The sequence below is a fragment of the Artemia franciscana genome, chromosome 14 (genome assembly GCF_032884065.1).
Source record: "Artemia franciscana chromosome 14, ASM3288406v1, whole genome shotgun sequence".
NCBI lineage: Eukaryota > Metazoa > Arthropoda > Branchiopoda > Anostraca > Artemiidae > Artemia > Artemia franciscana.
The window spans coordinates 10,545,346-10,570,914 of record NC_088876.1 but is presented as its reverse complement, the minus strand read 5'-3'; the positions used below and the strand labels follow the sequence as shown (position 1 = coordinate 10,570,914).

The window sequence follows — 25,569 nt, the reverse complement described above, 5'->3', positions numbered from 1 at the left end:
AAACCCTGGCAGTTAAGATGGAAAACTCTGAGATCTTCAGAATCACCACCACCATTCACGGACCTCAAACCATCCTTAAATAAGTACTTTGAATTACAAGAAACATATTGACCAGCAATCCCAATATCATAATTCCGGTGGAGCTGCTCCGTAAACATACTACCAAAATCCACAAATGAAGCTTCCAAAATTTTAAGACGGCTGTTGCCCGGGGTGCCACAATCATCATCAACCATATTTATACAGTTTTACAACAAAGTAATTTGGCCTCATCTCCACAACAAAACAAAAAAGAAAAGAAAAAGAACTAAACAAGAACAAAATAGAATATAAGAAACAACAAAAGAATGACGCTTTCCATCTTAGAAAAAAACAAACACAAAAAGAAACAGGCCGTATTTCGTTAACCCGTAACGAATCCATGTACAAGTTACCAAATACAACGGCTACTAATTCCTACAATCACACAACCATAATTATTGCGACAAAATAGTAAGTTTTATTTTTTTTTATTAAATTTTGTTATTATTTTTTTTTAATTATTCTTTTCAATAACAAATAAACACTCACTAATTCTAACAACTGCAAAAAAGAAAAATTAAAAGAAAATTAAGAATCCAACAAACTCTTAGCATTGTACCAAGGCACTTTAATAACACGGTTGTCCCTTTTAACAGAGATGCTGGGTGGTAGGGTAGGAGGTACCCAGCATTCCACACCTTTATCCGCCAAACGCTTACGTAACCCAAGTAATTCTTTCCGCAAAACCCGCACACGCGGTGAGACATCATCACTAATAAAAACAGACTTATAAACACCGAACTCTTTCCCTTTTAATTTTTTCGCATTACTTAGAATCAAAAAACGTGCCTGGACACTGTCCACCCTAATTTTAACAAAATTCTTGGAACAGTGAACCACAGTGAATGGTGGCAACTTGTCAAGTGGGAGTGACAAACCAGCTACAATCACCTCAGAAACCCGAGATGCAGCCTCATTCAAGGGTACATCATTAAGGCCCCAAAACAACAAATTATGCAACTTGTCCCGATTTTCATCAACAAGAGACTGGGACACAACCACATTCATTTCCTCATTGCATTTCTTAATCAGCTGTGACTGGGCTTTTACAATACTTTGTAGAGTTAGAAATTCCGACTTCACTGTTGCAATTTCATTGTCCGTTGCATTACTTTTATTTTCAAGCACCATAACACGACTTTTAACTGTACCCAAATCGTTCTGAATTTCAAATACACTCTGCTTTAGGGTTTCCATGTTCACATTTATAGATTGGACCATTTCAAAAATTTTAATGATATTCTCTGCATTCGTTTTCTGGCAGTCCGCATTAACACTCGTATCCGAATTACTAGTAGAATTCGTAACCGGATCCGATAGCTCAGCTTCTGTCCGGTTGCGTTTGGGTCTGGCTTTCTTTCCCATCCTGACTTTATCAAAATAATATGTCACCTACCTTTACAAAAACTTATTTTTTACCCACGCTAGTTTACAGCGTGCAATTTGCATAAACCGTTAAAAGGGCACGGCTAACACCACATCAGGATTCCTCAGGAACTAGCTCGAACGTAGAACTCACTCCTTTATATCCAAGATTATATTGTAACAATTAATTTAAGCAATTATCACGCTATTATTCACATAAGTCTACAACATAGCATAGCAACCGTTGTATCCGGGCAAAAGCAGTCAGACAAGTTTATCCATTGACTGCTGAATGTGAACGAATATTATATTATATTATAATTAAATATTATATTAAATATATCTTAAAAAATATATAAAAATATTATATAAAATATATCTCTGATATAATATATTAAATAAACATTAAATATTAAAGTATCATTTTGACAAAGATCACTCCCCCTTTTAGGAATGTTTACCCTGTTTTCTAAGATTATCCTCCCAAGTTCTAAGTTTAGACAAGTTTCTTCAAACTTTGCGCAATTTTGCATTATAATCGCTGTGAAAAACCAATATCTTTTTATTAAAGTCTGGTCATCATTGCCAGGAATTGCTCTTTACTTATGCTTTTGACTAGCTAAATTCTAATTATGAAGTTAAATTCTCGTATTAATAATCGTAAAATAGTGCATTTTTCATGAATATTGTTTATACTTCTTTAATTAGACCTAATAAAATATAAAGACTTAAATAAAACTTTTACAGACGCCAGCATGTTACATTTGAAGCAGTCTACTTAGTTTTCAGTAAATAGCAAATGCAACTCACAGATCAATGTAGGTATGAAGAGGTGCAGTAAAATCACTTGTATTCGTGTTAATTTCTACTCGCTAAAGTTTGGCTTTTTCTATTGGTTACTTTCTGATTTTTATTATGTTTCAGTTTTCCTATTCACTTTCCTTCGAAATATCTAAACAGTGATTTTCACAAATATTCACAAAAATTTTCACAGTGATTAAACAAATATCAAATATCTAAACAGTGATTTTCTTATTTAGAAAATGAATCGAAATAGCGAGCCTCCGCCGCCTTTTCGGGGATCTTCTGCATCCCCTATGAAGGATCAAAGATCAACTGATGTAACGTCAACAGAATCAGTCTCGGACTTCGATTCAGAAGAACAAAGGTATGATATCTCACACGCTTTTCCATAAGTGCAATTAAGGTAATACAAGGCAATTAAGTTTTCATAAATGTGGAAAATTACTTCGAGTCGATTATGATACTTCATTAGTGAACAAAATCAGGCACATAGTCAAGAATTGAACTTTTTGGGGGAGGAAGTTGTTTGCATTAAGGGGAAAGAAAAATGTCCTAATTTGACATTATTCCCAAAAACTAAGACAGTTGCTTCTTTTATATGTATTAAAGGCCGAAAATGATTTTGCCAAAAATGGTTTTGGTCGATAATTCTATTTTTATTTACTATTATTTTCGTGATGAATGGAAAAAGAAACACTGTTTCTTTGTGTTACACTTTTATTTCTGGCTCTTGATTGTTTTTTATGACGTTTTGTTATAACTGGTTTTGTTTTGCTATTTCCTTTATGAAAAACTGGTTTGAAAACAGTTTACTTGTCTAAAGTTTTATATTAAGGTTTTATTTTTTATTAGCTGTTGATGTGGCGCTTCGCGCCCCCCCCCCAAAAAAAGGGATCACCAGGAGGAAACACCAGAGGAACGCAACACCAGGCTTGCGGCTCAAAGAGAAAGGGCCAGATTAGGAATGTCCAATTTACGTCATCAATTCGATCCAAGAATGACACAGCGTTGGCCCTTGCTTCGTCTGGAATAGTCGTAACCCCGCTGCTTGGTGAAAGAACTGCTCATTCCGCTTTGAAATTGCCTCTGAATATACAGTCTGCAGAAACTCCCACGTGCAACATTTCCAAATCATCTGGGATGGGTTAAGTATTGCAGCAATGCAGACTTGTTGTTTAGGACGAGTGCGCAGTGTTTGTGCACCGAAAAGCATTCAATCGAGAACTAGTAAAGCTTTAGAGTAAAGAGTAGGGTATTGACGGGCGCCTCAAATCAACAAGCCTCCTCATATACAGGCATGTTTTGAGTTTTAATGCTGCTCTTTAATTTTATCTGAAAACTTTAAGGATGCTTAGCATCCTTTTGAAGGAAGCTTATTTTCATCACTAATTTATCTTTTAAATCCATTTCATTTACAATAACGGAAAGCTTATAGCCAAATAAAACTTCTAATTAGCAATTGATAATTGTTGGTGAAATTGGATTATTTTTCAGTCAATCACCAAGGCACGGATGGTATTCGTAATAATGACCAACTGGGATCGGAGACAGAGCTTTACTGTTGACAATAGAGGTCAGAGATAGAGAATACGCGTTACCGATGACAGGGTATCATTTTCTGTTTGTTAAGTATTTTATTATACAGGGCTGTCATTTCTCCAAAATATAGGAGAGGGGGGAAAATGTCTTTCCAAATCTAAGGGGAGTAATTTTGTTGTCGTTTCTTTCGATCCTTTGCAATTAAAACATCAAAACAAGGCATTTTAAAAAATATGGGAAAAACTTATTTGTCAAAATATAGGAAGCAAATGCCCCCTTCCCCATGGCTCTCTCAAAGCTTCAGTAGGATTTTAAAAATAAATATTATCTTTATTATCTTTTATAAATGGGGTTCAGAAGCGAGTACGTACTGTTTGGGATTAGTGATGAAACTCATGCAACATCGACGAAAGAGACGGAACCCTTGCAACATGTCCTTTTTATCCCCAGAGGCAATGTGTTCTGAACTTCCAATTCTTCTAATTAAAATGACCTTAAAACTGTGATATGATACCATGTGGCGTTGGGAAGGGGGCATTAAAACCTTGTGAGGCACTAAGGTATATTATCCCAGTTATTAACTAGTCTGAATTTGACAGGCAACTGCAATTGCCACATGGTGAATAATATGCTACTATTGGATTGAAAATCCAATATCTTCTTCTCAATAAAAATGGACTAATCATGTATATACACAACAGTGACTAAAAAAACAGTTGTTTAGTAATTGTTTTGGCTTATTCACCAATAGCCCTTCAAAACACTTACATTGAAAGTTTTATTGGCTACAGTATATGTAAATAAATAAACCCTTCTTGTCCCAAGGCTTTATAATAAAATAAAATAACAGTTTACTATAACATTGCTGTGTTCAATTTTTCTACTTGTTATAACTGTGACCATAGGATTTGGTTTGAAATCACTGGTTGGCACAACTACTTCCATTCCAAAAAACCTTTTCCAAAATATATCATTACAGTCTTAATAACCTTAACTCGACGTAATTTACTGATTTTTTTGTAACATTCTCTTACCTCCCACCAGGAACATATAGAGGGGGTGGCAAACAAGAAAAAATCAAATAAATAATAAAATTAAATAGCTGAGGAAAACGAGGGTAATGTCAGCCAGTGGGTAGAAAATGACGGAAGTAAAAATTTCGACAAAGACCTCCACCAAGCCGTCTTCAATGATAAAAAAAGAGAAAAAACTGATCTTTTGAAATAAGCTCGAACAGAGCACCGAAGACAGCTTGGCGGAGGTTCTTGCCAAAATATCTGCTTCTGTCGCTTTCGTTTCTTCTTCTGTCTACTGCCTGAAATTACCCTCATTTTTCTCGGCTAATAAATTTTGTTTTTGATCTATTATTTTTTCTTGTTTTTCATACGCCATGTATAGCCAGTGCGGTTTTAGAACGTATTAACATATAGAGGCAGAGGACGGCTTTCCCCTCCCCCTTGCTCTTTCCATACCCCTGTCTTCATCTGCCTCTTTCAAGCAAAGTTGACCATGTGAAATATAGCCAATATAGGTAACCAATTAGTGTGCTGCCAAATATTCGATGTCCCTGTCTTCATCTGCGTCTTTCAGGCGAAGTTGACCATGTAAGAGTGCAGCCAAATATTGCAGTTCTTGCAAAACCCGTTGAGTCCTGCAATGATGAGTAATTGGTTCTGACGGTCCTTGGTCAGCGTCGCCTACCTATGATAAATAAATACCCGGCTTATGTCTTTGAATGAACCTTCTCACTCATATATGGATTCTCTCCCCGAAATAAGTTCGTCTTTTCTGGCTCATTAAATAAAAAAAACTAATTTTTTTAACTGAAAGTAAGGAGCGACTTTAAAACTTAAAACGAACAGAAATTACTCCGCATATGAAATGGGTTGTACCCTCCGCAATCCATCGCTCTTTACGCTAAAGCTTTTAATTGTTTTAAAAAGTAGAATTGTGGCAAAGAGTTAAACTTTAGCGTAAAGAGCGAGGGATTGCGGAGGGTACAACCCATTTCATATACGGAGTAATTTCTGAACGTTTTTGAATTAATGCATGTTTGGTTTTGGCTCTCCGCACATAAATTATTAAAATGAAATTTGTATATTAATTCTTTTTTTGGCTAAATGGCTTTCTCTTAGTTTTCATCAGACGATTTTGAGAAATAAGGGGTGGAGAAGGAGGCCTAGTTTCCCTCAAATTTTTCGGTAACTTAAAAAGGCAATTAGAACTGTTGATTTTTAACGAACGTTTTTATTAGTAAAAAATATACGTAACTTAAGAATTAACTTACGTAACAAACTTTTATATTCTTATATTTTTGATTATATATATGAGGGGGTTGGTCCCCTCGTTAATACCTCGCTCTTCACACTAAATCTTGTTTTGTCCCAATTCTTTAAGAATGACCCCTCAATCAGAAAGGCCGTAGAATAAATAGTTGAAATTACTAAAAATAATTGAGCATAAAGAGCGAAGTATTTATCTCCTCCTAAATACATCGCTCTTTATGCTAAAGTATTTTTAGAACCCCGCATATGTGTAATAATCTCTGTTGGTTTTAAATTTTAATGCTTCTCCTTACTTTCAATTGAAAAAACTTTTTCATGTTTATATTTTCATTGTTTTTTTTTAATAGTAATGCTAGAAAATCCTGCGCACTTTTCATTGAATTTCTCTTCTCGCATGAAATATTCCTTTAAGGAAAGATCCTCCCATATAGCCCCCTCCAATGAACCCCACACCCAAACCAAAAAACTCCCCCTGAAAACGTCGGTACATTTCCCAGTAACCATTACTATATGTAAACACTGGTCAAAGTTTGTAACTTGCAGCCCCTCCCCCAGGGACTGTGGGGGAGTAACTCATCCCCAAATACATAGTTATTATGGATTTCGACTATGCTGAACAAAATGGCTATCTCAAAATTTTGATTCGTTGATTTTGGGAAAAAATGAGCGTGGGAGGGGGCCTAGATGCCCTCCAATTTTTTTGGTCACTTAAAAAGGGCACTAGAACTTTTCATTTCCGTTAGAATGAGCCCTCTTGCGACATTCTAGGACCACTTGGTCGATACGATGACCCCTGGGAAAAAGAAAAAACAAAAAAACAAACAAATGAACACAAACCCGTGATTTGTCTTCTGGCAAAAAATACAAAATTCCAAATTTTTGTAGATAGGAGCTTGAAACTTCTACAGTAGTGTTCTCTGATACGCTGAATCTGATGGTGTCATTTTCGTTAAGATTCCACGACTTTTAGGGGGTGTTTCCCCTATTTTCTTAAATAAGGCAAATTTTCATAGGCTCGTAACTTTTGATGGGTATGATTAAACTTGATGAAACATATATATTTAAAATCAGAATTGAAATGCGATTCTTTTGATGTAGCTATTGATATCAAAATTCAATTTTTTAGAGTTTTGATTACTATTGAGCCGGGTCGCTCCTTACTACAGTTCGTTACCACGAACTGTTTGATCAAGTAATATCTTACTTTTAAGACTAATATTCCCAGAATTAGCTTTAATTTTACTAAAAAGTCATCCGTTTGGCATAAATCACTTCTAGGTAACAAAAAGCATAAGACAATTTTGATACTCCTACTTTACTCAACTTGTGAGCTGATTCCCCACGGTGCTTTCCATGTCAACCGATTATAACTAATGACAATAACAGATGGGGTTTGGTGATGTCGTTATAATTAATATGACTTATAGGCCATCACAGAATGCAAAATAATAAGCTGTAAGATAACAACAATTAATAATAATTGATTACCAGAATAAATGCTTTTTGAAATGGTTTTGGCTTATAAAGAATAAGATCGAATTCAAGCTAATTTGCGGTTTTCAGTTGTTAGTTGGGTAAACTAGTAAGCTGATGGTGGAGGTCAGGAAATTCAGTAAAGTCAATAGGTATGTCTTTTCATTCTATCTTCCTAACGTAAGATTTTGTGGTTGGCCAATCAGAGGGAAAGATCCCCCCTAGATTTGAAAAATACTTTTCTTGGAGGGATGGGGCCTTATCAAGCATTTTCATTTGAAAAATTAAAAACTGAAAAATTTAGCCCCCCTATATTTAAAAAATATAATCCCCCTCCCAAATTGCTGTGAGTTGTAGCGACTCAACGGCAAGGCCAAATTAGTCAGTGAAAAACATCGTACCATAGAACATTTATTTTTGAATATTAAAATTCAAGTTTTAACCTGGGTTCCCACTGATGCGATTTTACGCAAAAATAGCCGTTTTTGCACGATCCGTCAAATTTCTTGCGTTTTTCGCTGAAGTTTCCGTGTCAGAAGGGTTCAACAGCTGCGTTGAAATATTTCTACTGTGTCATTGAGAATCGCATCCGTTATTCTGAATTGAAAGTTTTTTAGAACAATAAATTGCAAGTAAATGAGAAACTAATCATGTTTATCAGAAGTATTTCATTAATTTGAGACAACCAATATTAATATAAGTTTTTAATACACGAGGCCTTGGGGAAAATTTCCAGACAAATGAGCATAGAAATGAGAATTATATTTTCCTTTAGGCATGGGCTGGCCTAAGCTAGAACAGAATGTTTTTGAATGTTTTTCTTGGCTTCTAGGACTTGATTAAATAAAAAAAAACAAGTTTTTTTTAACTGAAAGTAAAGGGTGACATTAAAACTTAAAACGAAGCAGAAATTATTCTGTATATAAAAGGGACTGTCCCCTCCTCAACGTCCCGCTCTATACGCTAAAGTTTTTATTGTCTTAAAAAGTAGAGTTGTGACAAAGATTCAAACGTAAGCGTAAACAGCGGGGTGTTGAGGAGGGGACAGTCCCTTTCATATGCGGAATAATTTCTGTTCGTTTGATGTGTAAATGTCGCTCCTTACTTTCAGAAAAAAAATTTGTTTTTTATTTAATTTCAGAATGTTTTGATTTAATGTAGGATTTGAATTTGGTTAACCGTACATGAATAATTAAAACGAAATTTGCATATTGATTTTACTTTTTTAACTAATAATAACTTTATAATAACCTAAGTTTGATTTTTGGTCCAGTTATTTGAGAATGACTCCTGAATCACGAAGGCTATTTAATTAGAATAAGAACCTCTTTTAAAAGTAAAAAAAAAAAATGTGTAAGAGCGAGCTATTGAGGAGCTCAAATACGTAATATTTTCTGTTCGTATTAAGTTTTAATGTTAATTCCTGCTTTAAGTTGAAACAACTTAATTTTTATTTAATTGCTGATCGTTCTTTTTAAATGATGTTGGAAAATCCAGTTCCCCCTCCGTGGGAAATTTTCTTCCCCCACGGGAAATTTCTCCATGGAAAGATTCTCCTACGTAACTATAATTCGCGATATTTGCGGAACTAATTTTGTAAGGCATAGTAACAGAACCACCAAAGAGTTCGAAACTATTTTTATGAAAATGTTTTTATCTTTAATTTTATTCAAGTTTGCATATTCATTTTACTTTTTTTAAACTAATAATAACCTTATAATAACCTAAGTTTGATTTTTTTTTTCAGTTGTTTAAAAATGACTCCTGAATGACGCAGGCTATTTGATTAGAATAATAGCCTCTTTTAAAAAAAAAAAAAAAAACTTTAGTGTAAGAGCGAGCTACTGAGAAGAGGCAACCCACCTCATATGCCTAATATTTTCTGTTCGTTTTAAGTTTTAATGTTGCTTCTTAATTTCAGTTAAAAAAAACTTATTTTTTATTTAATTGCTGATCGTTTTTAAATAATGTCGAGAAATCCAACTCGCCCTCCGTGGAAAATTCCCTTCTCCCTCGATAAATTTCTCCATGGAAAGATTCTCCCCTGTAACTCAAATTAGCGGTATTTGTGGAACTAATTCTGTAAGGCATAGTAACAAAACGGCCAAAGAGGTCGAAACTATTCGTATGAAAATAAGAGTCACAAGTTGAGCAATTCTCAAATGATTGAAATGAATGAAAGAAATGATCTTTAAAGATATACGTAATAATTTATTTTCGTTTTAAGTTTTAATGTTTTTCCTTACCTTCAGTTGGAAAAAACTTTTTAATTTAATTTCTGATCGTTTTTTTTAAATAATGCTGGGATATCCAGTGCCCCCTTCATAGAAATTATCTTTCCAAGTCTGTATACTTACCAATAACAAATAGTTTGTGTAAACAATTGGCAAAGTTCATAACTTGCAGCCCTTCCCCCAAGAACTATGGGGGATTAAGTCGTCCTCAAAAACATAGTTATTAGATATCTCAACTATGCTGAACCATATGACTACCCTAAAATTTTGATCTGATGACTTAGGAAAAATGAGCGTGGGAGGGGACCTAGTTGCCCTCCAATTTTTTGGTTACCTGAAAAGGTACTAGAACTTCTACTTTCGGTTCGAATGAGCCCACTCACGCAATTCTAGGGCCACTGGGTTGATACGATCAGCTCTGGAAAATAAACAACAAATAAACACGCATCCGTGATCTTTCTTCCGGTAAAAAAAAAATATATATAAAAAATTCCATATTTGTGCAGATAGGAGCTCGAAACCTCTACAGTAGGGTTTTTCTGATGCTCTGAATCTTATGGTATGGTTTTCATTACCATTCTATGAATTTTAGGGGGTGTTTCACCCTTTTTTCGAAAATAAGGCAAATTTTCTCAGGCTCGTAATTTTGATATGTAGGACTAAGCTTGATGAAACTTAAATATTTAAAAACAGCATAAAAATCCAATTCTTTTGATGCATCTATTGTTATCAAAATTCCGTTTTTTCAGTTTCGGTTACTATTGACCAGGGTCGCTCCTTACCTACAGTTCGCTACCACGGACTGTTTGATTTAGCCTATTTTATTTAAATATCTCATAATGTTTTCTTGCGTTTTAGCGGCTGCAGTGAACGGTTTCTTTGTGAATGTTTTTGCGATTTTCCGACATCCCCTATCCTTGGGCTGTTTTACGTTTAAAAAAAATCGCATCAATGGGAACCAAAAGTTAATCTTATTCCCGTCCCAACATCGGGCCAAGGTAAAAACGCAATTTTGACGGAAGGACATAATCAAGCTAGACAGCCATCAACGTACGTTGAATCACTCACGGTAACCTTAAGCTATGTTTGAAGGTTGGTGGTTTGCTCTAGTAACCATAATTGTGATAGTAAAATAATCCATCAAAATCAATATTGGGCTGAATTTAGATTAGTTTTCACTTAATCAGACTTAATAATGCTAGAAGTACGGTTTAAGGGGCATCCTATAAGATTGGGAGCGCAAACACATTTGCACTAAATCCTAATTTTGATGAATTTTAAGAGTGAAAAAAAGTAATCGGATAAAATTTTGTTTTGGTTTTTTTTTAATGCAAAAATCTGAGAAGGGTAGTGAACTGACACGCACGAAGGATTTCGTTATGGCGGGGGGGGGGCAGCATTAAGGGAGGAGTGGATGTTTTTAAGTTACATGTCAAAATATGAGGATCACACTGGAATTATAAGATATTCAAGAAAATTGTAAACATCTCCAAGTTAGAAGGGGGTTCAAGCCATACCCCCCCCCCCCCCCTGATAAGTACATTTTTGTTTGTTAATATTTGAATTTCTAGGGTAAGGGAATATTTTTGGTCCATATTAAGTCTGTCCAATTGCTAGGTATGTATGGAGGGATTTTTTCATGAGGAGGGGGAGGTGACTTATCAAAAAAATAATCAAACAGATGAATTTTAAGAAATATCAAATAAAAAGCCAGACAATCTCACAAATATCAATATTTGAGGAAGGAAGGGCGCGAAGGCTCGTATCCAAAAGTTCCCTGATCTTTGTGCTACTGGTTTTTTGAGAATCTGCCATAAAAAATATTGACAAAGAAATTTAATAGCCTACTTTATATTTGCTTTTTACTTTTCAAAAGTAATAGATTTTAATTACACTCAATTGCCAGCAGGCAATTGATTATGTATTTGTGTATATCCTTTTGGCTGCTTGATAACTTAATCTACTATCAAACAAAAAGTTGCAGCAGAGACATCACTCTCAGAAATGCATTATGCATAAAGGGATTTTAGACGTAAACTTCATAAAACCTTAATTCTATAGTAGCACAAGCTCTTAGCATTTTCTTTTACTATTTAAGCGTTTGTCTGTGCCTAAGTGTTTGCTTTAAAATAAGTTACCGAATTTCTAAAAGCCTTCAATTTAACAGATCCTTCTAGAGGCCGAATTTAAACATACACAAGCTCTACAAGTCCTCTAATTTCGTACCATATTATTGGTAATATGCTACATGAAGTGGCTTGAAGTTGTCATAAAAAATGATTGGTTTCAGTTTTGTGTTTTTTTCCCTTTAGAGTAAGTGAGACCATGATAGGTTTAAGCCTGTTTTGTTTTTGCTGGGATCCGTTTTTTATCCTAGCCATCTGAAAGTAAATCTATACGAGGTAGGTGAAGAGCATGCAGAACCAGACAGCATTTGAATGTTGGCTTAATTTGAAACTTGCTCCACGGCTTAGGTACTGCATATTAAAGATTATTGCTCCTTGAGTTTAAGTTTGCTTCCTTACGGAAATGTCAATAAATATTAAACATCGTAACATAAACGCAAGACCTTTTCATATAAGCCTTCAAGCTATGTAACCCATGCAGACTTAATCTTTCGTTATGCAGAACATACAGGAAGGAAGATTTGTAGTCCCGTGTCGTGCATGTTCCAATTTCCATGCAACCCAAATCTATTTATATATTCATAATAAGTTTTTTTTCAGGAAAGAAATCATCAGACCTGAAACACGAGGGACAATGCACTCGACTGCATCCATGCCGCTCCTTGCCCCAATAGCTCCAACACCTTATGGGCAAATGGTGTATGGAGCAGCGTCCACGTGGGATGGTGAGCCATGTCCTGTACATGGGGCAAATTCCATACCACCTGTACATGGGATGCCTATGTACCATCCCTTGCCCTTTGCGCCAACACCATACCCAAACATGTATCCAGCACATCATCTGGGGCTGCGGAGGGCTACTTCAGTGCATGACTTTAATTTCTATGGCCCTGGACCATTTATGGGATACCGTTTACCTGCTCCTGCCGGTACTAGGGCTGCCTCTGTTCGAGGATCAGTGATTATGATGCCCCATAAAGCACCGTCATTACCACCAATCCCACCACCGAACTTACTGCCACCTTTGCAAAGACCTCGTTTGGCACTAACAGAGAAAAAAGACCAAAAAGTAACGACACCACCTCTACCACCTAAAATACCACCTCCAGTCAAGAAAAAGCAAGAACTAGTGACATACAAAACTTGTTGTAAAGGCAATATATTAGTGTTGTGGTCTATATTAGCCGTTATAGCATTTGGTGTAGTGTTGGGTGTTGTTTTAAGTTACATAGTGCGTTGACACCAATAAACCACAGGTTCTTTTTTTAATCTGTTATTTTTCCCAAGTGATGTGCCAGTGAGCAAATCTGATGAGTTTTTGGGTGAATATTGATCTAGCGGAAAAATTGTAAAAAAAAGTGTAATTTTTAGCTTTAATTTTGTGTGAAAAAGTCATGCATGTTTCACACAACTGTAATAAAAAAAATACGAAGTCTGACAATTGAACTTAGAATTACTAAGAAGAAAAGTCGATCGATGTTATGTAGACAGAACCATTTTAATTAGTTGTAGTTCACGGAAGGATTTACTTGCAAGGAATTCTACAATTTACTGTTATGAAATAATAGATTGCAAGAAATACTTATTTAAGTATCTTAATAATTTTCCATAAATCTTACTTTAAGGTCAATTAAACCTTGTCTGTATGAAAGTATCGTAAAGTGTGTTGACTTTTTTCTTAGTTTAGTAATTTTTGGCTGGAACCGTCAGGAGATGAAACTTTCATGGGGCAAACTGCCAAAGTCCACAAAACAAACTGCAAAAAAAGCGTAGCAACAAAACTTTGTGGAGCACTTTATTGCAACTGGTGGACTGGATGTCCAGTGATTTTATATTGTTTTATTATATGAGGAGTAAGCAGGGGGCTAATTGGCCCCTCCCCTACGGTGAAAACATGTTAGAAATATTCTTTAAAAGAGAATTGTTTTCAGAAGTTAGAGTAGCAGGAGGTCGAGGAGATTGTTAACGCATAGCATGAACCATAGGATATAAACGATTTTTTAAAGTGGGCTACTCCATTCTTAATATATGCAGTTGAGAGCTAATCAAGTGCTCTAGCTCTCAAGCCACTAAAATAAAAATAAAAATGAACTTTGTCAGAATCAGGGATCAAATTGATTGCAAGACGTTTTACAAACAAATATGGTGTCCCGTATCAAGCTTGTTGTCCGTATTAAGCCATACATTCGACAAAAAAAGAAACTTAATCTATATATACATATACGTAATTCGTAAATGTCGACACTCAGCGATTAATATCCGAAATGCCTTTTTTCTCCTTGGATTTAGTAAGTGTTACCAGTCAACCTTTTCAATTTAATGCAAGGTCTGATGATGACAGCTTACATTAGGTCCGGTTATTAGCTTAGATTTTTAGCCTATTTCTGATATTTATAACCAAACTTAACCTAGCCTAATATAATTTAATCTAACTTCAGCTTTTTTCATCATAGCTTGCATAAGGTTGAAAAAGCTGTCTTATATAACTAATTGAATTCAAGCAGAGAAAATGGAATTTTGGACATTACCAGTTGTCCTGACCTATTAAGATCGTTTTTGTGGCCATTCATTGCTGTTCCTTGTTTTCCAACCGTAGATTCTAATGTCCATTTTTATTTTTCTTTACTTGAGAAATTTTTTCACACCTTTTGCTTTAGCAGTTTAGGCTCATATATCATCTCATTTAATTTCTTAGGTTATAGATAACAAATACCTCTTTTCCAGTTTCCAACCACTGAACACTGTTCCATATTACGTTTACAATTTCATTGTGATTCTCTCTCTCGTTTGTTCCATGCCTTTACTTTAGCTTCTGTGATTCTCACTTTCACTAGTTTTCTAATCAAATTTATCTCTCCTTCATTTTCATCAATTTAAATTACCTTAAATTAAAATTAGCGCCTTTGTAAAATTACGTTTTTTTTGGTTATTGGAACTTTAACTTTTGCCTTGGCTTTGTTTTTTGTCATTATGAAAAACATAACGCCGAAAAAAAATTTCAACAGAGGTTGATACAGTATCAGGTTCTTGGCTAACGTACTTATAAACTGTAATGTTGTTATTCAGCTGGTGGAATAAAAACTTCTTTTTTCATTTAACGAATTATCATCTATAAAGCTTGTAAATTTTCGTTTTTCGCGTCCTTTCTCATTTGATAGTCCAGGCTGTTGATTTTCAACCGTTGTGAATTTAATTTGTTCGGGCATTTAATGTTAATGTGAATTTAATTATTCAAGCTATTCCGATTTCTACTAAGCTTCAAACCTTTGGTTTTCTTTTTTATGGTTTTTGAATTGTTGTAATCCCTTTGTCTTTTCAAAGATGTTTGATTATTGAGCCGATTTCTTACAACGAATGTCTGCTAAGCTTTAAACTTTTGGTTTTCTTTTTTTAGGGTTTTTATGGCACTTGGTGTTAACCAAGTGACATATGGCAATCGCAAATTCTGTCGGTCTGTCGGTCTGTTGGTCCCGGTTTTGCTGCTTTAGGCACTTCCAGGTAAGCTAGGACGATGAAATTTGGCAGGCGTATCAGAAACTGGACCAGATTAAATTAGAAATAGTCGTTTTCCCGATTTGACCATCAGGGGGGGGGGGAGTAGGGGGCCCGTTAATTCGGAAAAATAGAAAAATGGAAGTATTTTTAACTTACGAACGGTTGATCAGATCTTAATGAAATTTGATGTTTGGAAGGATATCGTGTCTCAGAGCTGTTGTTTTGAATCCCGACCGGATCTGGTGATATTGGGAGGGGGGGAGTTGGGAGGGGGAAACCTAAAATCTTGGAAACACTTAGAGTGGAGGGATCGGGATGAAACTTGGTGGGAAAAATAAGCACAAGTCCTAGATACATGATTGACATAACCGGAACGGATTGGCTCTCTTTGGGGTAGTTGGGGGGGGGGTAATTCTGAAAAGATAAAAAATGAGGTATTTTTAACTTACGAACGGGTGATCGGATCTCAATGTAATTTGATATTTAGAAGAATATCATGTCTCAGAGCTCTTATTTTAAATCCCGACCAGATCTGGTGACATTGGGGGGGAGTTGGGAGGGGAAAACCTAAAACTTGGAAAACACTTAGAGTGGAGGAATCGGGATGAAACTTGGTGGGAAAAATAGGTACAAGTCCTAGATACATGATTGACATAATCGGAACGGATCCGCTCTCTTTGGGGTAGTTGGGGGGGGGGGTTAATTCTGTAAAATTAGAAAAAATTAGGTATTTTTAATTTACGAACGGGTGATCGGATCTCAATGAGATGTGATATTTAGAAGGATATCGTGTCTCAAAGCTCTTATTTTAAGTCGCGACCGGATCTGGTGACATTGGGGGGAGTTTGGGGTGGGGGAACCTAAAATGATGGAAAACGCTTAGATTGGAGGATCGGGACGAAACTTGGTGGTAAAAATAAGCAGAAGTCTTAGGTACGTGATTTACATAATGGAACGGATCCGCTCTATTAGGGGGATGGGGTTAATTCTGAAAATTTAGAAAAAATGACGTATTTTCAACTTACGAAGGAGTGATCAGATTTTAATGAAACTTCATATTTAGAAGGACCTCGTAACTCAGATCTCTTATTTTACATCTCAACCCGATCCAGCGTAATTGGGGGGGGGGGGCTTTTGGGGGGTACGGGAAATCTTTGAAAATACTTAAAGCGGTGAGATCAGGATGAAACTGGATGGGAAGAATAAAAACCTGTCTAAGATACGTGACTGACATAACCGGACCGGATCTGCTCTCTTTGGTGGAGTTGGGGGGGGGGAGGGTAATTTTGATAATTGAGGTATTTGTAACTTACGAAAGGGTGACCAGATCTTAAAGAAATTTGATATTTAGAAGGATCTTGTGCTTTAAAGCTTTAATTTTAAATTCCGATCAGATCCTGTGACATTGGGGGGATTGGAGGGGGAAACCGGAATTCTTGGAAAACGTGAAAATTGGGGTATTTTTATCTTACGAATGGGTGATCGGATCTTAATGAAATTTGATATTTTGAAGGGATTCATGTCTCAGAATTCTTATTTCAAATCCCGACCAGATCTTTTGACATTGGGGAGAGTTGGAGGGGAAAATCCTGGAAAACACTTGGGAGTGGAGGAATCGGGATGAAGCTTGGTGGATAGAATAAGCAAATGTCCTTGATACGTGATTGATGGAACCGTACTGGATTCGCTCTCTTTGGGGGGAGGGGTTCAGTGATTTGGCGAGTTTGGTGCTTCTGGACGTGCTAGGACGATGAAAATTGGTAGGTGTGTCAGGGAGCTGCACAAATTGACTTGATAAAGTCGTTTTCCCAGATTCGACCATCTGGGGGGCTAAAGGGAGAGGAAAAATTAGAAAGAATTAGGTATTTATAACATACGAGTGGGTGATCGGATCTTAATGAATTTTGATATTTAGAAGGACATCGTGACTAAGTGCTCTTATTTTAAATCCTGACCAGCATTAAGCCTCTTATTTTCCTTTTAAATCAATCTATTGATTAATAGAATCGTTAGAGCTCATACCATATGAGCTCTTGGCTCTTAGCTCTTCATGCCTCGTCACAAGTGCCATATGAGCTCTTAGCTCATGTTGAATTGCCGTAGTCACTTGTTAAGATATATGAACTATTTTTGCAATTAACATTTTTTTTCCACATAGTGTGACAACGTTATTGCAATACTGCAATGATGTATACAAACATGACGCCACTGACATGAATCTTTTTTCCAAAATTAAGCCTCTTAAAGAATTTTTTCAAACTTTTGACCTCTATAGATCGTTTTTAAGGCAAGAATATCCCAGGATACAAAAAAATTCCAAATAAATTTTTGTATTTTTTTCCAAAAATAATATGGAGCAGTTGTCGAGGAAAAATATACGATATTCAATTATTGCCCGTTTATATGATCTGAATTTTCCTTCAGAAAATTTCGTCTGAAAAACGAAACAGGAAATTTCGTCTAGAAACCTTATTTTGACCAATTCTTTGGTGTTGTTTGTGTGATGTATGTTCTAGGCTTACCCGAAATCGAAGATACTAGATTTAAGCCTGCTATGAACAAAAAGTAAGAGTTTCCATGCCGGATTTGTTCCTAGCTGCAGGTGAGCTAAAGCAGCTTTTTCCATCTACACCGTGTCCCTTCCATTCTAAGGGATAATCCAGAAAGTGAAATTGAGCAACTATATTTTTGGCATCAAAATTTTATAGTTTGTATGTTAATTGATTAGTACAATTCTATTTTATTCAATAAAAAAGTAGCTTAAATCAAAAATCAATAAAAAAGCATGTTCAACTAGCTGATTCCTTTATAGAATTATTAACACAATTATCACAACCATTTCTCACTTGTGCTTCTTCAAGCAAGACATAGACTGATTTTCATCCATGTTTTGACATAAATGGCCCAATATGGCCCAAATATGGCACTCTGATGTAACGCAATCTCTCCCGGGACTTAAAAGGCACGTGATTTTTAATTTATGTTCAAATGAGCCTCTTTCATTATGTACATCGTACGTGTACACAATTCCATTGTTCTACTGTTTCTCCCTGAAGTTTACTGTCAATTATAATTACAAGTTGAAATTAAAAGAAAGAAATTTTGGCAGAAATTTTTTTTTAAGACGATATAAACTGAATCAAAGTTTCTAGTACTTTAATGATCGGAACTAATGAGGTCAAATATTCATAGGAAAATCATATAGATTTTAACTACTTCTATGTCTGATATTGACTATCTCAGAATTTCCTTTTGATATTTTATTAGGCCCTGTTCTGGTCAAAATTTCGGTTTTGCGGTACAAAAAGCAGAAATCGGCACTTACTATGTTAAATTTTGAAACTTGTAGGTTGTATGTATATATACCTTTAAATGACTCTCAGCCAATTTTGAATCTCAAAATTTTTACTCGGTATCGTTTCGGGCAAGTTTGGGCCGAAAAATAGAGCGCTCTCGCGCTCTATTTTTGCATTAAAAAAAAAAATAGTTTTTTCAACTGAAACTAAGGAGCAACATTAAAATTTAAAACGGAGTTGCTCCTCCTCAACACATCGCTCTTTACACTAAAGTTTCTTAGTACTTTTAAAAACCTTTTCATTGTTATAATTAAACTACCCTTGTGTTTCAGGAGTCGTTCTTACAAAACTGGGACAAGTTGAAACTGTAGCGTAAAGGGCGAGGTGCTGAGGAAGGAGCAACCCCTTCATATATGTTGTAATTTCTGTTCGTTACAAGTTTTAATGTTGCTGCTTACCTTCAGCTGAAAGAACTTGTTTTTTATGTAATTCCCCACCGTTGTTTTAAATAAGGCCAGGAAATCTGGCCCCACCTCGACGGAGAAATCCCCTCCCCATAGAAATACCTTCTAGACAATTCAATCCCAGTGAAAATTTACCCTGGACAATTATCCTTAACAACTCTACGTGTAAAACTGAGACAAAAAAAAAGACATATTAAAAGAATTTTGTCTTGGAATTCTGGCAAATTTCCCTAGTGTATAATTTCTCCGGTCAAGTCCATCCTCTGGAAACTTCCCTCTCTATGGAAAATTCCTCCATGGAAAAACCCCCTTCATAAAATTCTTCCCTACCCCCATCCAAAAATGTGTGTATGCTTCCCAATAATAAATACTATGCTTAAACTATAGGCGAATTGTACAACTTAAAGACCTTTCCCCTGGGGCTGTGTGGGGGTCATGTTACATCCAAAAGCATAGTTATTGGACCTTTCAACTAAGATGAACAAAATGGATATCTCTAAATTTTGATTGGACGATTTCGGGAAAAAGGGGCAGGGAGGGGGCCGAGTTGCCCTTTAATCTTTTTGGTCACTTAAAAACAGCGTTAGAACTTTTGATTTCCGTTCGAATGAACCCTCTGGTGATGTTCTAGAACCAATGGGTTGATACGGTTATCCCTGGAAAAAATAATAAATAAAAAATAAACACGCGTCCTAGGTCTTCTTCTGGCGAAAAAAAAAATACAAAATTCCGCCTTTTTGCAGATATGATCCTGAAACATCCACAGTAGGGTTACTCTGATGCTCTGAATCTGATCGTGCAATTTTCTATCAAGATTCTAGGATTTTTAGGGGGCGTTTCCCCTTTTTCGAAAATAAGCAAAATTTTCTCAGGCTCGTAGCCTTTGATGGGTAAAACTAAACTTAATGAAACTTACATATATATGTGTGTGTGTGTGTGTGTGTGAGAGAGTGTTTGTGTGTGTGTTTTTCCGTACAAATGTATTTCACTCATATTCTCTAAGATAGATGACTTGGAGAGCCGAGGAAAGTAGATTATGTTTCTTATAAGATTAGTTATGAAACTGGAATTAATTTGTTTCATGAAAAAAGACCTAAAAGCACAATGTCTATAGATAGTAAAAGCCTTTGAATATATACCTCTTTTTTCTTAAGTAGGACAGGACGCATATTCTCAATTTAAACGCTTGTCAGTCAAGCTTGACAGCAACATATGGTTAAAGCGAAGCAGGTGCATCACTGAAGTTCAATTATGAGCGTCCAGCATTACTTAGATAAATATTAAGTTTTCATTATTAGAAGAACTTGTCCAGGACTGTACTCCTGCGTTTATTTAGGGAGGGTTGGTTATCTGCTACAATGATTTGATTGAAATAGCAAATCTCTTTAAAAAAGATAAAAGTTGAAATTAGAACTTAAAAAGCGCAATTGCGGTTAATTTGACTAAAACTTAAAGCGAAGAAGATTATTATAAATCGTGAAATTAAAAAAAATGTCAACACAAAAATTAAAAGGTCAATTTTGTGAAGCTTAGAAAAATCCAAAGCTTGTGAAACCGGATCACTCAAAGCACTGCATATAAGTAATAAATAATATTTTACAATTGAAGCGTTAATTCCAAGGTTTAGGTTTCAGTTGACATGAATAACTCTTTATTTACAGCTGATTGATATGAGCTATTTTATTTAAGTCTCTCTTAATTGTGAGAAAGGCGAGTGTTCCCTCTCTGAATTCTTGTTCTTCACATTCAAGTTTAACATTCGTATAACAATGTATCGAAAATAATAGCCATCCTTTTAAAAGTGGATCCTACCAAACAAGGATGTATCAAGGGGGATGGGGGCCAGGGGATGAGCCCCACTACCAAAAAAATTTCGGACTCGCGCAAAACGTAACAAAAATGCATAAAAAAAGTTTTTATACGTTTTTGACAGGTTTTTTTTTACTTTAGGGACATTATTTGCACGGTTTTCATTTTATTCCATCGAAAAAACTGTTTTTTTAGAATGCTCCCCACTCCTTTCCTACTTTTTTATAGGTAAGTATATGAATGTAAGCTTTAGTATTGCACTTCATGTACTTCAGCAATGAGAGGGGAGCTATTAATCAAGGCTTATCCCAAAGTATTCTTCAATACGAAAGGAGATTAAGGATAAAGTTTTACCCCTTCTGCTTCTAAATTTTGCTGAATGAAGCTTTAAAATAGTTATCTACATTTTGTTTTGAAAAAAATATAATTCGTTCATCTTATTAGATTTTTTTTATTTATGTATTTTTTCTTCAATTTTAATGTTTTTCCACATGGTGGATCATTTTTAGTCGACCAGTCGTAGACCATTTCATATTTTAAACTTAATTTGTTTGTGTTACGGAAGAACAATATGAAACCACAGCTCTAGCCTATTTTGCCTAAAAACACTAAATGTAGCCTTGATAGGCGTACTATAGACATGTGATGTCAGAAAAGTTAGCTAATGAAAAATTTAGTCAAAATTAACTCTATTGGGCAGATTTATTGTGTAAATGTTTACTACAGCTATTGTTCTCCAAGCAATGAGATATAAACAAATGTAGGCATTATTTTTATTATTTGTTAAATAGAAGCAGCTGCTTAAAATGATAATCATTTTGGTAATATTTATGGCCTCGTACCCCCAAACATTTGAGCCAAGGGTCCCCAAGATGCAGCAAGTATGTTACAGAAATAGAGCCTACTTTAGTTAGACCTACTGTGGTTAATGATATCCGTGTCTTTGTTTTTCTTCCAGTTGGATAATAATGCTTTTCGCTCATAATCACAGCACAGCAATCAACTACTTTTTTTATTTTAGTTCTTAAATAGAATACTTCCTATTTCCTTAGCTAAGCATCGGCACTGTTTCTGTTTTTCAGAAAAACAGAGCTGGAAAAAAAACAGATGAAAAAACAAATAGAAACAGAAAGAGGTCCTTCAAAAACAGCTGAATTGTTTCTACTTTCTGCTCTGTTTTTTTTTTTTTTTTTTTTTTTTTTTTGGAAAAACAAAAAACAGTTGTTTTAACAGTTGTTGTTTTTCGTTTATCTCCTCTTTTTAAGATGTTGTACCCTCTCATCAATACTGGGCGAGTTATACGCTGTAATTCCCAAGTTTGTATTTAGAAATCACCATGCAACCATCCCAAATCCACTAATTCATCTTATTTTTAATCAACTACATGCGCATACAATACAGTACTGACTAAACAAGCAATTCTAAACCCTATTAAAGGACTTGGGCACAGTACATTTTCGTTCTTCCCACCTCAAGACGTTGAAAACAGGGTATGAAACAAAAGAAACAAACTTTTCTCTCAAATACAAAAGCACAATAGCTTTGAATAAAATGGAAAACAAACTGAAGTTCAAACTTTGAACTCGTTACTTCGAAACATTCTTGTTTCGAGCGTTCCATGAGCTGTTCTTGTGAATTGGATTTCTTGCACTATCCATGCTACGAATTTCTTTGGTTTTTTGGTTTGGAACTGGATACCTCCGGCTAGGAGTTTTGACCATAGCGATTTCAATGGTGTACTTTTTATTTAAATGTAATGCTATTTTTGGGAGGTTTTGTGTTTTTTTTAAATAAGGGAATTTTTTGTGCTAAGATTAACAATAAAGCTTAATAGAGGTAATAATTCACATTGCTGAATCAGCGTTAAATAATATTCGGCATAGAATGGTTTTTCTAAGAACAAATTAGATTTTCAATATTCAGAGGATTTCTTGTACTCAGACTAGAACTTCTTTTAGCTGAAGAAGCATTAGCCACAAGAGCTAGCCAAATAAAATAAAAAAATATATCTCTAGTGCTGCCTCCAGTGTCAAATGTAGTTTTAGCCGACTCATCACATGCGCTTACTTTATCCAACTTGTCAGGGTGATCCCTATTAAACACGGTAATAGCACCATCCTATTCTATGACATCGGGTAGATCATCTTTGTCTGTATCAATATTTTACTCTTTAGTCGATCCTTGTTCCAGTTCATCATCATTGTTATCAGATTCATATTCAACAACTTGGTCTACATCAGCTTCTCCTCAGAACTAGAGAGCATTGGTTGCACAAAGGTGAAGGAGATGACCGAAATATGAAGACCTTTCAATCCCTCCCCCTCTAGGTAGCAGGCTTAAACAATAGCATAAATGCAAGGACTTAGTTAAACGATCAAAAAAAAAAACAAACAGAAAATAGGTAAAAAAAAAAACAGAAACGGAAAAAACAGGTTAACAAAGGAATAGAACCGAAACAGAAACAGGTTCGAGAAGAACAGATGTCCTTTTTCTGTTCTTTTTTTTGTGAAAAACAGAAAGAGAGACAGGATAAACAAAAACATAAACAGGACAAAAATAAAAACAGTGCCAATGCTTAATCTTATATTGCTCTTGTCAGCGATACGGCGATCGTATGGTCACTAGTCATTAAAAATAGTAATCCAACTCGTCGAGTTAGTTCACAACCGCTTGCCGTGACCTACTGCACTGTTTCTTATCAAATGATGATTTGAATATATTGACATCGGCTGAAAAAAACCGTTTCTTCGTTGAACGAGTTCCACAAATCTAGCATTCGGTTTGAAAAAAAAAAAAAAAAAAATCTACTACAGAGACTCATGTTGGCACGCTTCTTGAAAATTATAAGGATTTTATCCTGTCTTTCTTGAAGAGCTATAAGTTTGAAAGATATTTGGGCTACATTGTTAATTTTTAGGGAGCTTGGCCGTATAAATCTTAATTTTTCTCTAGAGGTGATAAGTTACAACGGGCAATTTCATTTTGTGACATCTGGAGGGGTTAAAGATATTGTAAAGACCTTAGATGCATTATGTGGCATGTCTCTGAGACGATTATTGTGTATCTTTGTTAGACCTATTAGTTGGATTTGCAATGAAAATATCTAACTCTAGCTTAAGTCAAATCTAACAATTAAGAAGATCGAAAACAACTGATGGGGAGTGACTACTCTAAGTTCTTTTAATTATAATAGAAGTCCAACAGGCCTTGTTAGCAACTGTTTGAGCATATTGGTTAAATTTCAAATTTTACCCAGCTAATACATCCAATATAACCTCATTTTTTTTTTGTACTTTAAGAACAGCTGCTTATTTCATGTCAAACGTTGAATGACTATAGAGTAAACTTTACTCTCAAGTATTTCTCTTTAGAAAAAATCATAACACCTTTTTTAAAGGCCTGGATAGTTTCGCGTTGAACCTTTTCTAATGTTTTATAGAAAGAAGCAGGCCAATTACAAATTTTATGATTTCGTTGTACATTCAGTGATTATTTCTGAAGACTTTAGGGATTAAACATTTGAGCAGCTGGCAAAGCTAATTGTTAGACAGGGTGGTGCACAAACTCATTTATTTTGGGCAACGCTGTCTAAAGATTTCAAATTGTGAGAAACATGGCCACTGTATTTGAACTTAAAGTTGATAGAAATCTTATTGACACCACCTTTGAAGGCTATAAGCTGAATCTTGAAAAGCTGTCAATAGAGGAAAATAAGCTCCCTAAAAGTAGGTTTCAGTATCAATTGTTGGTTGAAAGGGGAAATTTCAATAGCCTTCACAGTGGGCATTGGATAGGCTATAGGGTAGGGTAGACATCAGATAAAATCTTCAATTCAAATTTTTCCAACCCCTCCTCCCTCTTAAGGCCAGCTTCATCCCTAGGCTACAGACTACATAATTTTGATTTTTTTTTTCAATTTTGCTTGTCTTGCATTATAGCTGAACTGTTCATGAAGTTAGGGTAAAATTCTAATTAATTGACGTCTTGCTATCTTAGAAATGGTTTAGGTTAGGAAAATGAAACTTTCAGGATGTATCTATAGACTAAAGTATGTCCTGGGAAGGTATTTTAAAGTACCCACCTCCACGCCTTCTCCCTCAAGAGGGCCCTGAAATTTGCCTACATGACAGGTCTATACCTATTGAAATTTTGACAAAACAATATTTTACCTTAATTTTCAGTTACTAGTTACTTTTTTTCTGCCTTTAGTTCTGAAAATGCAATTCCTGTTGTTTGAGTAGAATTTTGAGCCCTATCAAAGTTTTTTTTCAAAATTTGGGTAATGTATTTGCATATCTTTAAAACCTTATAAAATGGAATTGAGCAAAGTTATGAAGCTGAAAACGATTTTGCTATACTTCAATTAAGCAGAAGGCAGGGATGAATCTACAGACTAAAGTATGTCCCAGGGAGGTATTTTAAAGCAACTACCTCCACTCCCTCTCCCTCTAGAGGGCCCTGACCTTTGATGACCTTTAAGAATACATGTGTTATAAAAATGAAACCTTGCAAAATAGATCTTCTACTTAATTGAAGTACAACAAAATTATTTTCAGCTTCATAACTTTGCTCAATTCCATTTTATAAGGTTTTAAAGA

The 25,569-nt window shown here is 35.2% G+C and overlaps 2 protein-coding genes across 2 annotated transcripts in view; both read left to right on the top strand.

Annotated features, from left to right (window-relative positions):
- Nucleotides 1-13,561, top strand: part of LOC136035296 (WAS/WASL-interacting protein family member 3-like) — a 51,890-nt gene extending 38,329 nt beyond the window's left edge. The window contains exons 3-4 of the mRNA XM_065716988.1: nucleotides 2,487-2,614; nucleotides 12,508-13,561. Of these exons, the coding sequence (XP_065573060.1) occupies nucleotides 2,487-2,614; nucleotides 12,508-13,147 (768 nt within the window). The 3' untranslated portion in view covers nucleotides 13,148-13,561. The remainder of the gene's footprint in view (nucleotides 1-2,486; nucleotides 2,615-12,507) is intronic.
- Nucleotides 13,562-24,511: 10,950 nt separating this feature from the next.
- LOC136035299 (nudC domain-containing protein 1-like) overlaps nucleotides 24,512-25,569 on the top strand; it is a 94,392-nt gene continuing 93,334 nt past the window's right edge. The window contains exon 1 of the mRNA XM_065716992.1: nucleotides 24,512-24,696. Within this exon, the coding sequence (XP_065573064.1) occupies nucleotides 24,585-24,696 (112 nt within the window). The 5' untranslated portion in view covers nucleotides 24,512-24,584. The remainder of the gene's footprint in view (nucleotides 24,697-25,569) is intronic.